Source organism: Pelodiscus sinensis, chromosome 13 (genome assembly GCF_052426305.1).
Source record: "Pelodiscus sinensis isolate ZL-2025 chromosome 13, ASM5242630v1, whole genome shotgun sequence".
In the NCBI taxonomy this organism is placed as follows: Eukaryota; Metazoa; Chordata; order Testudines; family Trionychidae; genus Pelodiscus; species Pelodiscus sinensis.
In genome coordinates, this window is record NC_143064.1 from 30671747 (window position 1) to 30686506 (window position 14760).

Genomic DNA, 14760 nt, shown 5'->3' on the forward strand with positions numbered 1-14760 from the left:
TCAGTGCCTCAATGAGGTTGAGATTAAGTGGTTCAGAGAACGGTGCTGTATTGGCTAAGGTGATGGTCACATCCTAGCTGGCTTGCCTCTAGATGATGTTGGATGTAGTGGCACTGGAGGCTTGTCTGACTGCCATAGGTTGAGGGGCAATCATTTGTATTAAATCCCTGGCTGCTTCAAAAGTATACAGGGTGAAGGGTAACTCCAACTCCTCCACCTGGTACAGAGTGTCCTGGGAATTTCTGGGCACCAGACTAAACAGTCCCCTCCAGGAAACAAAAGTCAATAGCGCTAACTTCCGCTCCTGAAGCGCTGAGTGCTCCTTCATGGGATGCACTGCTGCTGCGCCTTTGGCACCAGAAAATTATTCCTTTCAGCCTTCTTGATCTTATATTGCACTGGCAAATGGGAGCGGTGCAGGATGCTCTGCACTGTGTGCAGTGCCAGGGAGCAGCAGTGCCAAGGGTCTTTTGTGTCTTTCTTTGGAACCATGTTGCGCACTGAGGCTGGAGTGCTCCACACACTGATTCACTCTGTGCTGGATCCTGGCACACTAAGGCAGGCTGAGGACAGACAGCAGACTCCATCAGAAGTTGTTTCACATGGAAATCCTGCTCCTTCTTCGTCCTTGCGCGAGAAGGCCTATAGATTTTACACCTGCCAGTTAAGTGCTCTTCCCCTTGATGTCATGAGTGTCTCCCATTGACATGGGCTTACCACAGGTCCTACAAGGTTTAAAGCCTTGGCCCTGAGGCATGCCCCACAGCAGAGAGGAGGAAAGGGATAGAGTAGAACCCCACTCCCTAACCTTACAATATAAAACACTATTTACACACTAAAATTAAAATAACTAGTAACCGAAACAAACTACAGCTAGAGAAGCAAGCTAAGGGGAGTGCTTGTGATGCAAACAAACAGTTTCAATGACTGTCATGGGCAGCAAGAATGAATCAGGGGCAGGGTGAGAGTTCGATTAGGGTCATATACTGAGTGTCACGAACATTACTCTGTAGGAGAATTCACAGCTGACCAGATGGGTGCTGCTAAGGGCAATACTTTCCAGTGACTATGCATGCAGTGCACACACACCTGATTGGAATGTATGTGAACAAGCACTTGAATAATCTTTAATCATTGGTGATGTGCCAGCTGGTACAAACTGCTTTCCTTTTAAATTACATTTGAAAGTGTGATGTTACCTCATCTTAGCAAAAATACCCCAACACAACATATGAAAAGTCTTGTGTAGATCATTAAGCAGTGAACTTTTCAGGGGTATTAACATGTACTCGCTTTTCTCCTAGGCAACATATACATGGGCAATTTGCACTTGTCTTAGTATTTTGAAAAACTGTTTTAAACTGCTGAAAACACCTTTGCAGATGCACTTAATTTAACAGTGGTTTATTTTGGCTTACTTCATACTAATTCTTATCTGATTTAGTGTAAATCAAAATAAATTCAATTTATTTAAAACGAAGAAAGAGTCCCAACAAGTTTGTGTCAGATTAACAAAAGTAGTCTGTTTCTTCCAAGAAAGCTTGGAGTTGCAACGCCACCACCCTCTCGAGTACCTTGCCCAAGAAGGGAATATTAGCAATTGGGCAATCGTTATTTAAGTCATGTGGGTCCAGGGAGGTCTTCTTGAGTAACGGTTTTATCACTGCCTCTTTCAAGGCAGCAGAAACCATACCAGATCTAAAAAGACACATTAACAATCCCCTGGACCCAGCCAGTTATCCCTTCCCGGCTAGATTTAATAAGCCATGAAGGGCAGGGGTCAAGTGAGCATGTGGTCGGTCACACTCCAAGCACCCTGTGCACATTCTCAGTCTGCAATAGCTGAAACTAATCCAGAGAAAAAAAAGACTGGGTGGTGCACTCAAACACATTCTGTGCCCCACTTACACAGCAAGCAGAGTCTAAATCCAACTGGATGCAGGCGATTTTATTAGCAAAATGCTTTGCAAACAGATTGCAGCCGGGGGCCAAAGGCTCCTCTGTTTTGTCATGAGTGCCAGACTGCAACAGGCCCCGCACTACTCGAAACGATTCCGCTGGACGGCATCGTGCGGACGTGATACGGGTGGAGAAGTAGCTTTTCTTCGCTATCAGCACCACCACAGAGTAAGCTCATAACTCAGCTCTAGCCCACAGCCAATCAGACTCAGCTCTAGTTCTCCTCCAGTGGCGTTCTAGCCATCGCACAGACTGTTTTGCTGCCATCAGCTCCCCAGAAAACCAGGGAGCAAACTTGGCTCAACTGGTCCGAAGAGGGCACTTAGCAGCAATCATATCAACTACCCGGGCTACCTCAGTGTTCCATGTATCAACTAGGGTATCTACAGGACTATTGGCCATAATGGCTGAACAATCCCTCAGGGACCTCAGAAAACCCTCCGGATCCATCAGCCTCTGAGGGCGGATCATCTTAATTGGTCCTCTGCCTCTGTGCAGGGGAAGGTCAGCAGATAGTCTAAACTTGACCAGGTAGTGATCAGTCCATGACAAAGGGAGTGTAGCCACATCCCTTATCCCAAGAACTCTATCACCCTTAGTCCAAAAAACCAAATTGAGCGTATGACCTGCAACGTGTGTTGGGTCAGTTATTTCTTGGGATAATCCTAGGGTGGTCATGGTATCCATAAAATCTTGGGCCGGACATGACAGAACAGCCTCGGCGTAGATATTTAAGTCCCAAGACCAAAAGCCTCAGCATCCTCAATGTAATGTCCGAGACCATGTCAGCCAGTTCGAGCAGAGCATCTGCCGTAAAGCGAGGTGGGCGGTACACAAGCAGCATACCCCAACCTATCCTGGCCACCCAATGTCAAGTATAGACACTCGAAATTGACACTTTGTTGGACCACAACCCTAGCCAGTGAGACAGTATCTCAATAGACAATCGCCACCCCACCTCCTCGACCATTAAGCCGCGCCTGATGCTGTACCGAGAGCCAAGCCAGGCATAATTGGGAAAGGTCGACGCCTCCCTCCACTCTCAGCCAGGTCTCAGTGATACAAGCCAGGTCAGCCCCTTCATTCAGAATTAAATCGTGGATGACTGCTGTCTTCTGGGATACTGAGCTGGCATTCAGCAACAGCACCCTCAGGGCTGATGGCCAGGTATTAAAGTTCCCAAAATTTGTAAGGCTGGGAATAGAACCAGAAAAAGGAATAGCACATAATTGTCTAAACCTCATTCCCCTTAGCTGGCCAGTCCGGATCTTACTTCCATATATTCCCCTACCTGTCATAACAGCCATGATGCCATCTGAGCCTCCTCCTTAGGCACCGCATCTGTGCCAAACCACATATTGGCGGTGGGAGGGTGGGTAGCAGAACAAACACACACCTTCAGCTTGGGTAGCTAAAGGGAACTTCCTCTCACTAAGAACCCTCGCCTGCCCTCCCTGCTCTCACCAGAAACTGAACAGGCCACCACCACAACCAAGTGTGCTGCTCTCACCAGCACACACAAACACACTCAATTACAATGTACCATCACAGCACATACCCTTGCCCTTGGTCTGCCCCCAAGGGCTCCCCCAAAAAGGAAGCCCCCTTTGGATCGCCCCTTTGGGGTGGCCCGCCAGCAGCAGCCTGCCGCTAGGGGCAGCCTCCTGGCTTTAAGGCCACCCCGGTAATGGCTGCAGGCAACACCTGCAGCTGAAAGTTCTGAGCCCTAACAGGCAGGCCTCTCACTCAGGAGCTAGGTGGTAACAGCTGTGCAGCAAGAGCTCTGCCTTCTGGGGTCTGGAGAAGCTCAGCTAACTCTTCCGCAAAAGAGTTCTTGTGCAAAATCATGCCAATGTAGACGTAGCCCTGCAGAATACTTTGTCCTAGTAGGGGAATTCTTATCTTGCCATATACAGTCACAGTATCTAGCCCATATACACTGCCTGTCTTCAACAGAGGAGCTAGATGGGGGAGGAGGGGAGGGAGTGTTTTTAATTGCAAGTGTAAGAACAGCCAATCTGGGTCAGACCAATGGTTCACCTAGCCAAGTATCCTGTCTTCTGACAGTGGCCAATACAAGGTGCTTCAGAGTGAATTTATAGAAGAAATATGATACTATGATTTTTACAAACTAGAATTACAGCAGTATTGTAAGAGCGGTATGACAAATGCTCACCTTTGAGAGATGCTGGAGGAGATTTGGTTGTAGTGAAAGTATAAACTTCAGAAAACTCTCCTTCTCCAGCATCATTGTATGCCTGGATTTTAAAATAATATGTAGTGGATTCATTAAGTCGCTGCACCTTGTATGTATGACAAGGTCCGCTATAAACAGTAACAAATCTAAAAAAAAGTGTACAAACGTGTACATGTTAGACCTATACAGTTAAGGTAGTTTATATTAAAGTTTAAACACCAAAAAGTGTGTGCAATGGATGAAATAATTTTTTTGTCAAACTTTTATTACAAAAATTGTGACTTACCTTTTATTGCAATAAGCTGCTCTTTGTGTGTACTAGGGGGCTGTGCCCCCTGCCTGCTATGCTGGCCAACCTCCCCCCTCTCTGGGGGTAGGGGTCTGGCTGGGGGGGGGGGGGGGGGAAGGATGCAAAAGCAGGGAACCCAGGTGTGCGGGGTCTTGGCAGAATGGGGAAGAGGGGACTCAGATGGTGGAGGGAACCCGGTGTGGCCTGGGATGGGGAAGGGAATTAGAACTGGACGGCAGAGGGGACCGAGCCCCAGGAGCACAGCCCTCTGGGGCGTGAGGCAGAAGCCAGAGTTGGAGCAGACCATGCCCGGAGAGGATGACACTGAGGCTGGACACAGCAAGTGGCTGAGGACAGAGGTGGGCGGCGGCAGCATATGGACGCAGATGATGTCACACTGTTGTCCCGCAGGAAAATTTTATTTTTTATATATGGTGAAAGATTAGAGTCATTCACAACACCAAGGAGTTAGCACCAGCAAGAGCAAGTGTGCTCTTTTCCTCCCCCTTCCTTTGTTTTATGGGCTCTATCATTAAATCTAGATTTGCACTAGACTGGAATGCTACACAGGAGATTCGTTATACACCAAGTCATGCACTCTTTTTCACTCTCAATTTTTAAGTTAGAGGCCCTGAGAACATCAGAAAAAGGAGATTCAGATGCTTTTATAATCTTAGATCAAAAAGGAATTGTTCATCCTATTTGTGGTTACATACACTAAATCAGTGGTCCCCAACCTTTAGAGGCTCCCGGGTGCCCGGGAGGTGGGGCCACTCACGCGCTGGGCGCCCGGGGGCGGGGCTGCGTGTCTGGGGGCACGCCAGGGGACTGGGATGCCCTTGCACCCAGCACCGGCTTGTGTCCTAGGGCCGGGGCTGGGGCCATCCGAGCACCTTATGCTGTGGGCCCGGGGCTGGTGCTGCTGCCTGAGCCACGTGCCTGGGGCCGGCACCGGCGCCGCTCGAGCACCGTGTGCCTGAGCGCCCGCATGTGCCCCGGGGCTGGGGCCGCCCGAGCGCCACGCGCCCAGTGCATGTCGCGCACCTGGGGCCGGCGCCTCCCGTGCGCCGGGGGCGGGGCCGGCCCAGGTTGTCAGCGGGCGCACACGAATGCACCGGCGGGCGCCATGGCGCCCACGGGCACCGCGTTGGGGACCACTGCACTAAATTTTAACATTTAGAACAGTATTTTTAAAATACATTAACCTATAAATGTATTAAGTCTCAAAGAGGTAGCCATGTTAGCCTGTAACCTTAAAAACAATGAGCAGTCCTGTGGCACCTTAAAGACTAATGAACATATTAGATCATGAGCTTGTGTGGGTAAAACCTACTTCATCAGATGAGTTGGGAGTGGATATTACAGAATCCAGTGTGTATAACAGCAAAAGCAGTTGCCTGTTAATTGTAGGACCAGTGTTAATGAAGCTAATTAAGTCAGGCTGGATGTGTCACATTCATAGCATTTGATGTGGAAATGCGAATATCAAAGGTGGGGAAAACTGTCTTTGTAGTGCGTTGATGGCATATCCACTTCAGATATTTATACTCTGGATTCTGTAATTTCCACTCCAACTCATCTGATGAAGTGGGTTTTATCCACAAAAGCTCATGGTCTAATATAATTGTTAGTCTCTGAAGTGCCATAAGACTGCTCGTTGTCTATAAATGTATTGTCAGTTTTCTGTATTACATTATTACAATATAACAGTTCACAACTTTCTTGAATAAAAGGATGTTCTGCAAGTGCTATGTATTAATTCCTCATGTAATACAGTGAATCAGACACACATTTTCTCCTGGAAAATGAAACTGAACATCTGATTCCACCACGACAGTTCCAAGGAAACACAGAAATGCAATTTAGACAGCAAGTGGGCTTAACACTGTTAGTCTTGAGTAGTCTTCTGTGTTTGGTCATCCGGTAAACTATATCCACTAACAGAAGTGAAGAAATAATTTTATCATATATTCTAATAATATTACCTGATTTCATACTCACTAAACTTGATAAAAATCACAGTGGTCTACAAATCCAGGACATGAAGCTATGAAACATTAGCTGGCTTTTTGTTCCAAATTGTAAAGTAATGATCTCACCTGCCAAACTTATCCTCCATCTGCAAGTTGAACTGTGTAGGATTGGTAATTAAAGCTCTACTAGGACCTTCACCCCATTTCAGTTTAAGGCTCTGGTAGCTGAAGACCACACATTCAAGATGAGGCGGGTCAGGAGGTAATGGTTTTGTTTTGGCTTTAATGGAATGACTGAAAGGACCAACTCCAAAGTTGTTTATGGCCTGTATTCTAATCCTTCAAGTGAGAGAGAGGGGGGAAAAAGTTTGTTAATTTACAGCTGCTAGGTTAAATAATATACTAAATCCCTATTATCTTACTGACTGTAAATTTCAATTGCTGATGTTATGAAATACTCTTATACAAACCCATAATATTTTGCAATTGTCATCTTGAAAGAGCTTGCTTACAAAAAACCAAACACCACAAAAGTTATAAAGCTACAGTTAGAGATTTCCAAGTTGATTAAAAAAAGTTTAAGCCTCTTAAGTTGAGCTAATATTTGGAATACAAGTGAAAAAAACACGCTACAAGGCTTTCAGGGGGATTTTTGCATAGAATAATCTTCAATAATACTGGTAAATACTGCAGAATGGAAGCACAGTTGCTGCTGTTTATGAAGATAAACTGGGCAAGTTACTATATTTAAGAGTTCAGAATTACAATACAAAGCAAGGAAATGCGTCTTAATTCACCCTGTTTTGACTGGGTATTTCAGCTCATCTGGTAATTCCCCTTTGCTCTCATTAAATATCTAATGAAACTGTACAACACAGGCACAATGTAATGACTAAGGACAGAATGAGAGCCTCAACATTGATATTCCCTCCCCTTCCCCATTTGAGCTTTACAGGTTAACCTACACATGATATTTTAACCTTTATTAGCCTACTGAATCTAGGACTTATCAGCGAAGTACAATTAAAGCAATATTACCAGGTTGCTCACTATCACAGCTCTGATATTTTGTAAAAGTTATTCTGTACCGTAAGGATTGAAAAAAAAAATCAGTAACCTGAAAAACAGACCACATTCAGTGTCGATGTTCAACTCAGTCCTGCAGCTGAATAAGACAAAATGACTGGGTGGTAGCTGCTAGTAGAAATGTAGGCCAATCGCACTGGCTGCCAGTTCTCCAGGTGCAAGCACATCTTATGAGCAGTGGAATACAATAACAATGGGCACTACCACCTGGGTGAGGATGCCATAGCAACTGGGCACAAGCCATTTTCATAAGCTGCTCATCAATGATCACCACAATGGCAATTAGGGATAACCGTTTAAACAGTTAAGTATGATACACAGAGAAGGCTCCCAGCCCTGCTCACAGGAAGCTAGCTGCCACTCTGCACTTTAGGCTCTGTATCAGAGCCTGCCATGCAGCACAGCAGTCAGTATGCTCTGGGAGCTGGTTTACAAGCTGGCTCCCGGTGCATACCAGCTCCCAAGGAGTCGGCTGTTGCCTCTAATATAGCAATGTAGAGGCTGAATCTGATACCGAGGAACCAGCTGCCGCCCTGTGCTGCAGGCTATGTAGAATAAGCTTGCAATAAAGAGCCAGCAGCACAGCAGCTGGATCCCCGGGAGTGGGACCAGCAGCCTGAAGTCAGCTCCCAGTGCACACTGGCCACCAGCTCTGCTCCTGGGGAACAGACTGTGCTGTGGGCTCTGCAGTATAATCTTTATACTGCAGAACTCATAGCATGTACCTGCTGAGATTTCTAGCGGTTATATGGTTACCTACATAACTGCTTTTTACAGCCCTCGCCAATGCTGTTAGCTACTCCCCCAAGGAGGTAGTTTCCATAGAGCACTGGGAAAGCTCTCTCCCCACTATGGAGATATACCTATCTCACAGAACTGGAAGGCACCTAGAGAGGTCATCAAGTCCGGTCTCCTGCCCTCATGGCAGGACCAAGTAACATCCCTGACAGATTTGCCCCAGATTCCCTAAATGGCCCCCTTAAGGACTGAACTCACAACCTTGGATTTAGCAGGCCAATGCTCAAACCACTGAGCTATCCCTCCCCTATGCTCCTACTATCGCCACACATTCACTTTAAAGTACTACCATGGCAGTGCTTTAATTTTAGAAGTGTAGAAAAAACCTCAGTATGTTTTCTTGACCTCAAGAATAGCTCCGTGTAGTTCAAAAATGTGTGTCTCACCAACAGAGGTTGGTCCAATAAAACACATGACCTCACCCACTTTGTGTGTCACACACTAGGTACAGCTCTGTCATTCATTTCTGTTACCCTTGAACCAGATGCAGAAATGGGTTCTGAGAACTCTAAGCTCCTGGGAGGCAAAAAGTCATCTTTGGTCTTACTAACAGCATGGCCCCCAGCACTGGCCACACTGGCACTTTAGAACTCTAACTTGCCACACCTGGGGGGGGGGTGTGTGTGTGTTTTCACACTCCTGAGCCAGGAAGTTGCAGCATGGTAAAGTGGTAGTGTAGACTTAGCCAAAGAGTGTTGCAGCAAAGAGTGTCAGCCAAAGACTTAGCCAAAGGAAGATGCAACCCTCTTTTTAGCATAAGTAACACCTATTTCAAAAGTATCATTTAAGGTGAAGTGGCCTTTTACTGCTGTATTTGAGGGCTCCAGGATGCAGAGTCCTCACTTTCAGGGGCTTTTTTTCCCCCCCAAAGTTAATCACTCTGAGGACAAACCATTACACAAAATGTACATTCTATCTTACAGCATGTTCAACTTAATTAAGTGGACTAGGACACAAAAAACACAACAACCCTTAGAAAAAAAAATAAAGATAGCCCAGAGCACTGTATGTCAAAATATCTGCAAGACTCGTGTCAGAATAAAATAAGGAATGATCACCTGTACAAAGTATCAGGGTGCAGATTCTCCAGAATATGGCTCGTAACTCTACCTACAGTTACAAGTTGCTTTTCCCCATATTCTATATTATAACCAATGACATCTGACCCATGGCAACATGGTTCCTCCCACTGAATGGCAAGGCACGTTGACAAGGGACAAGGAATTTCCATTTGATCTTCTTCAAGCAGATGTAGTACTGACACTGCTGCAGGCACTGATGCTGGTGTTGTTACCACACCAATATCACCAAACAAGCCAACTCCAGCTATATTCACAGCCTGAAAGAGATTACAGTGTTCAGAGTCCACATTTTTCTATTTGGTTTTTAAGAAAGCTACTGTTCTGATTTTGTGCTTCATTAAATACATTTGCAAGAGGATGGCATTTTCCTAAATATAATGAAAATGTATCAGTCCAGAACTAAAGGCAAAATACCACTTTAAGTGAAGCTCACATGGAGGCTGAAAGAAATGAGAACAGCAGCAGAATGTCCTTAATTATTCTGAAAAAGTGGGTGGTGCCCACGAAAGCTCATGATACCATGTACATGTTTTGTTAGTCTTTAAATTGCTACCAGACTATTTGTTGTTTTTTAAGTTTATCCTTAATTATTCTGTCTTGCATGATAACTCAGAGATAAATCTGTTCTGAAACACTTTTTGTTGTCCCTTCAAAATATAGTAAGCAGTAGCTTGCAGATCTTGAGCACCTTCCAATAAAGACATATGGCATAAAGGGGATAACAAACTAGAAAGTGTTCCCAAGACAGATGACTACAATAATCTAGGCGGGACTTTGAAGAGATGCAAAAGACAACGTAAGTCAGAGACAATACCTAGTATAGAATGGCACATATCTATATGCTAACTTATTACTAGATGTACATACTTTGGCCAGAGTGACAGAAGATGCTCCTCAAACCCTTTTCCTCATCCAATGAATCTGTGCAAGTTGGACCAGAATTTTGTCCTTAAGTTACTAGCTGAAGTACTTATTCAGATGCTAATTATCTTTTGGTTTTGATTTTTAAGGTGGCATATAAAAGCAAGCCTCACATACCTGTACTCTGCAATAATATGTGGTTGCAGGTGTAAGGCCTTTCACTTCATAGCTGAGACCAGGCCCTGTGTAGATGATGCGCATTGATCCTTCCATTTGTCCCCAGTCCAGCCTATATTCACAAATTTCAGCACCATTGCATGCAGGACTCTGGGAGATTCAAGCCAGTGAAAGATTAGATTTCAGATAGTTCTTGATTTTAAATTGAAATCTTAAATATATATTTATAATGGGGAATGGGTAGACAAGAGTGTGGATTTATTAAAGTTAAATGAGTTGGCTGGTTTCCACTTTTATATTACACACACACACACACACACACACACACACACACTTTTTCTTGGGAAATGACAGTGACAGTCATGTCACACTGTCCCACTGCCCCTTTCCCCTCAGCTGCCCTGCCTCCTCCCTTCCTCTCCACTACTAACCCAGGAGTGACTGGCAACTTATGGCTCCCGAGCAGCAGCAACAGCAGTGAAGGCAAGCTGTTGCTACTGAGGCAGAGCCAGAGCCAGAGCCAGCTGTACACCTCTGGCAGCTGCCACATGGTGGTGGGCGGCAGCCAGAGTTTTAAATTGTGCTGCTCTGGTGGCACTGGGGAGTGGTGGGGGCAGCAGCGAGGCCTGTGGTGGGAGCCACAGGAGAGGCCTCCCCCCATTGTGGGCCTTGTCACTTTAAAGCACTTCACTTTAAAACATGGCTGCCGGAATCTGAAATTGTGGTCTTTCGGCCTGGACCCTCCCCTGCCCCCATGGCAGCTGGTGAGGGGAAAGCACGGGGCATGCTGTGGCCGGGGTGAAGGACAGCCGGGATTTATACAGAAGCAGTGGTGTGGGGGGTGGGGGGGGAAGGGGGGGAAGAGAGGGGAAGAGAGGGAAGGAGGGCAAGTAATCAAGCAGGTGACTACTTGACTCGTCACTTACATGCCTTTTTGACAAAACTGCATTTAAAAATTTGCACAGTATCTACTATATACCACATTTGACAGAGGTGCTTTTTCACATAAGGCTCTACTGTCTAAACCCGTGGTCACCAACCGGTTGATCGCAGTTGACTGGTCGATCGTGAGGCCTCAACCAGTTGATCGCAAGGCATTCGGGCAACCACAACCCCCATTTTTTCCCCACCCCCGAGAAGCTCCACTACCTACCTCTAGTGTAGTACTGGCTTCCCGCGGGGTGGACGGAAGTCCTGTCTGAAGCCCACATCACTTCCAGGAATTCCGGAAGCGCGTGGGCTGCTCCCCTCCCACAGCTCTGTTGCGTGCTGGGGAAGGGGGGCGTCAACCCTGAAGGAGGAGTGCGGAGGCTTCCCTGTGCTGCCGGCGCCGGAGGACTGAGTTAAGCACAGGGATTTCCCTGCGCCATGGGAGCGGGGGTCAGCGCCGGGGTTCGGCCGTGCTGCAGGAGGGGAGGGAGTTGGCTGGGCCAGACCAGGCCAGGCTGAACCGCGCGAGGGTGGTATGGCCCCGGGGTAGGCACCCGCGGGGGTTGATTGTGCTGCAGGAGGGGTTGGCTGGGCCAGGGTGTGCTGTGCCGTGGGAGGCGGGTTTGACCCCGGGGCATGCGCCCACGGGAGTTGGCCATGCTGCAGGAAGGGGGCTGGCCATGCCGCGGGAGGGGGGTTGACCCCGGGGCAGGTGCCCGCAGGGGTTGGTCACGCTGCGGGAGGAAAAGAGAAGGGGGGGATGGGCCGCACCACGCCGTGGAAGGGGGATTTGGCCCTGGGGCAGGCATGTGCTGGCTTCGCTCTGGGGTGGAGGGGGGAGAAGAGAATCCTGGGAGGAGGCAGATGCAGGGGACTCTCTGCTGCCACTGGCACCCTGTGTCCCCTGTCCCCAGACCTCACTGGCACCCTGTGTCCCCCCATCCCCAGCTACAGAATTCTGTCCCCATTCCCGTCCCCTGCTGCAGAACCCTGTCCTCTGCCCTCCCAGCACCCTGTTCCCTCTCCCCTGCCCCCAGCCACAGTACTCTGTCCCCACAGTATAATTATAAATGCTTCATTTTAGATTTAAATAGCATGAATAAAAAACAGACCATTTATTTCATAACTATAAACACGTGATTTTAATTTTATACATCACAATTTTAAAATAAACTGTTTATCAGAGTGTGTAAGTAAGGGCTGGGGATAGCAAGTGATGGACAGGAGGAGAATAGAGAGGGCAGGACTTCAAGGAAGGGGCGGGGCGGTAGATCTTCTCCTGTTCTGAGATTTAAAAAGTGATCTTGGGTGTAAAAAGGTTGGAGACCACTGGTCTAAACTATGTTAGTACTAGCACTCAAAATGAAGGTTTTTCAGTTTGAAAAACGTTACATAAACACCACCCATGTGTTCCAGGTAGTCAACAAGATAACTACAAATACAGCTTTTCAGAAAATTTCCATCCATCCATTAGATTGAAACAGGAACATTCTTCACAGACTGCAATTTCTACCTAATCCCATAATTTTCTAAAACTATTAGCCAGGATAGATAGGAATGGTGTCCCTTAGCCTTCGTCTGTCTGGAATGAATGACAGGGGCGGGATCACGTGAGGATTGCCTGTTGTGTTCCCTCCTTCTGGGTCATCTGGTATTGGCCACTATCAGCAGACAGGTTGGTCTGACCCGCTATGGCCGTTCTTATGTTCTTAACTATTTATAACAGTGGTGTCCACACTACTTAAGGAAAAATGTGTGTAGCTAAGAACATTCAAATCAAAATGATTTCAAGCTGACTTCTGCCTAACTACTGAAAAAATGGGGAAAGCATTTGAAATTTTCCATCTTCCCTTTTTGAGTTTACTTAAGTGTTACATGAGGCATGACATTCTAAAGCTTTAGTATGAAAGTTTTTAAAAACCTACCTCCCAGGTGACCACTACACAGGTGGCAGCCTTACAGGTTAACAAGGGTGCACAACACTGATCAGGAGGTCCTGCAGCTGTAGAAATCTCTGCTTTTTCAGAGAGAGAGCCAAACTGTAAAGAAATACACAATTGCAAGAGTGTTGCAATGACAGAAAAATGCACATTTGCTCAGTGATAAATTGAAGAAAAGAATAATAATAAAAATATCTTGATAGGTACTATGATGCCAAATCTTGGTAGTAACTTCACAACTCTTACTGGAGTTTTCTGGGCTTCTACTCACAAGTTGGTTTTGTGCAGACCCTCCAACCAATTCCAAGTCATATGGTTCTGTACACTGGCAAAGCCTCTCACAATGTCATGTATATACATGGCCCCTCCCCCAGAATCTTCCCTTCCTTGCAGTCACATCTTGCTTCCAAAAGCAAGTGGCATTGCTGCAAAGGGATTCTTTTGTGCCAGTTCTTGTTCCAACCCAACCTGATTGGTGGTATGCTCTCTGCCCAGCACTACCACTACACTACTCCATCACATACTGTAAATTTAAAGTGAGCTGCAAAAGCTAGGTGAGACAACAGAAATGAGATATATAGGACAAAACTGCTGAATGCTAAATTAAGCGAACTTTTCAAAGTCATTAAGGAAAGTTGGGCTCTTATCTCTTCTTTGAGCCTCTGATGATCGGGACATAAATTTCACTGTCTTCTCTTTAGTAGAAGAGCTTTTGCAAACCAATCCTTCAATGGGACAGAGATGCTGCAAGCAATGCAACCAGAATCCTAATATATAGCTATTTTACTAGTTGTGGTACTTATATAGTTATTTGCAAAACAAAAGCTGATTATATATAACAGATTGATTACCCCAGCTTTATTTCCTGCTCTTATCCAGAAGCAGTACACTCTCCCAGGAAGTAGACTGTTCATTGTGCATTCTGTTGTCAAACCCTGATACACTAGCCTGTGTTCCTCTTGTTCAGAGTTTGCCATCTCTACAATATACTCTGTTACTTCTGAGCCTCCATCTGTGGAAGGGGGATCTATGACACAAAGTTGCATTATTAATAAACCCAAGTTCTTATTTTCAGAAAATAGCTCCTATTTTAAACAGTTTCAAGGTGGTCTGTATGAAACCATACAAGTTAGATGAATTCTAAAAATAAATGTGCAGATGTTTGGTTTCAGCATCTATTTGAGCTGCAACAATTCACAAGTCTCTAATCATTAAAAAAAATAACCATCGGTCAGTAAGGGATTCACACCAATTTTTCTGATCAGGCATTTATGGCAAGTCTTCTAGTGTTATGCATATTATCTCTTACTTCTCCCCTTTGCAGGGCTAAAATAAAAAAGCAACTTTTATTTTTACTTTCAATTGTTAGTTATAATGAGGTAAAGAGCAAAGACTAATCAATGTACTATTCTCCCTAGCTTTTGTGCTGGTGCTCCTTAAAGTTCTGTAAGTAATATACCACCTGCCC

The 14760-nt window shown here is 45.9% G+C and overlaps 1 protein-coding gene across 9 annotated transcripts in view; it reads right to left on the bottom strand.

Annotated features, from left to right (window-relative positions):
* The window catches only part of LOC102450753 (fibronectin type-III domain-containing protein 3a-like), a 109665-nt gene that overhangs the window by 6811 nt on the left and 88094 nt on the right, over nt 1-14760 (bottom strand). For all 9 annotated transcript variants that reach the window (XM_075940788.2, XM_089781637.1, XM_089781640.1 and 6 more), the window contains 6 exons: nt 14144-14319; nt 13278-13391; nt 10423-10572; nt 9361-9641; nt 6545-6757; nt 4136-4302 (listed from right to left, as the gene is read on the bottom strand). In XM_075940788.2, the coding sequence (XP_075796903.2) occupies nt 4136-4302; nt 6545-6757; nt 9361-9641; nt 10423-10572; nt 13278-13391; nt 14144-14319 (1101 nt within the window). The remainder of the gene's footprint in view (nt 1-4135; nt 4303-6544; nt 6758-9360; nt 9642-10422; nt 10573-13277; nt 13392-14143; nt 14320-14760) is intronic.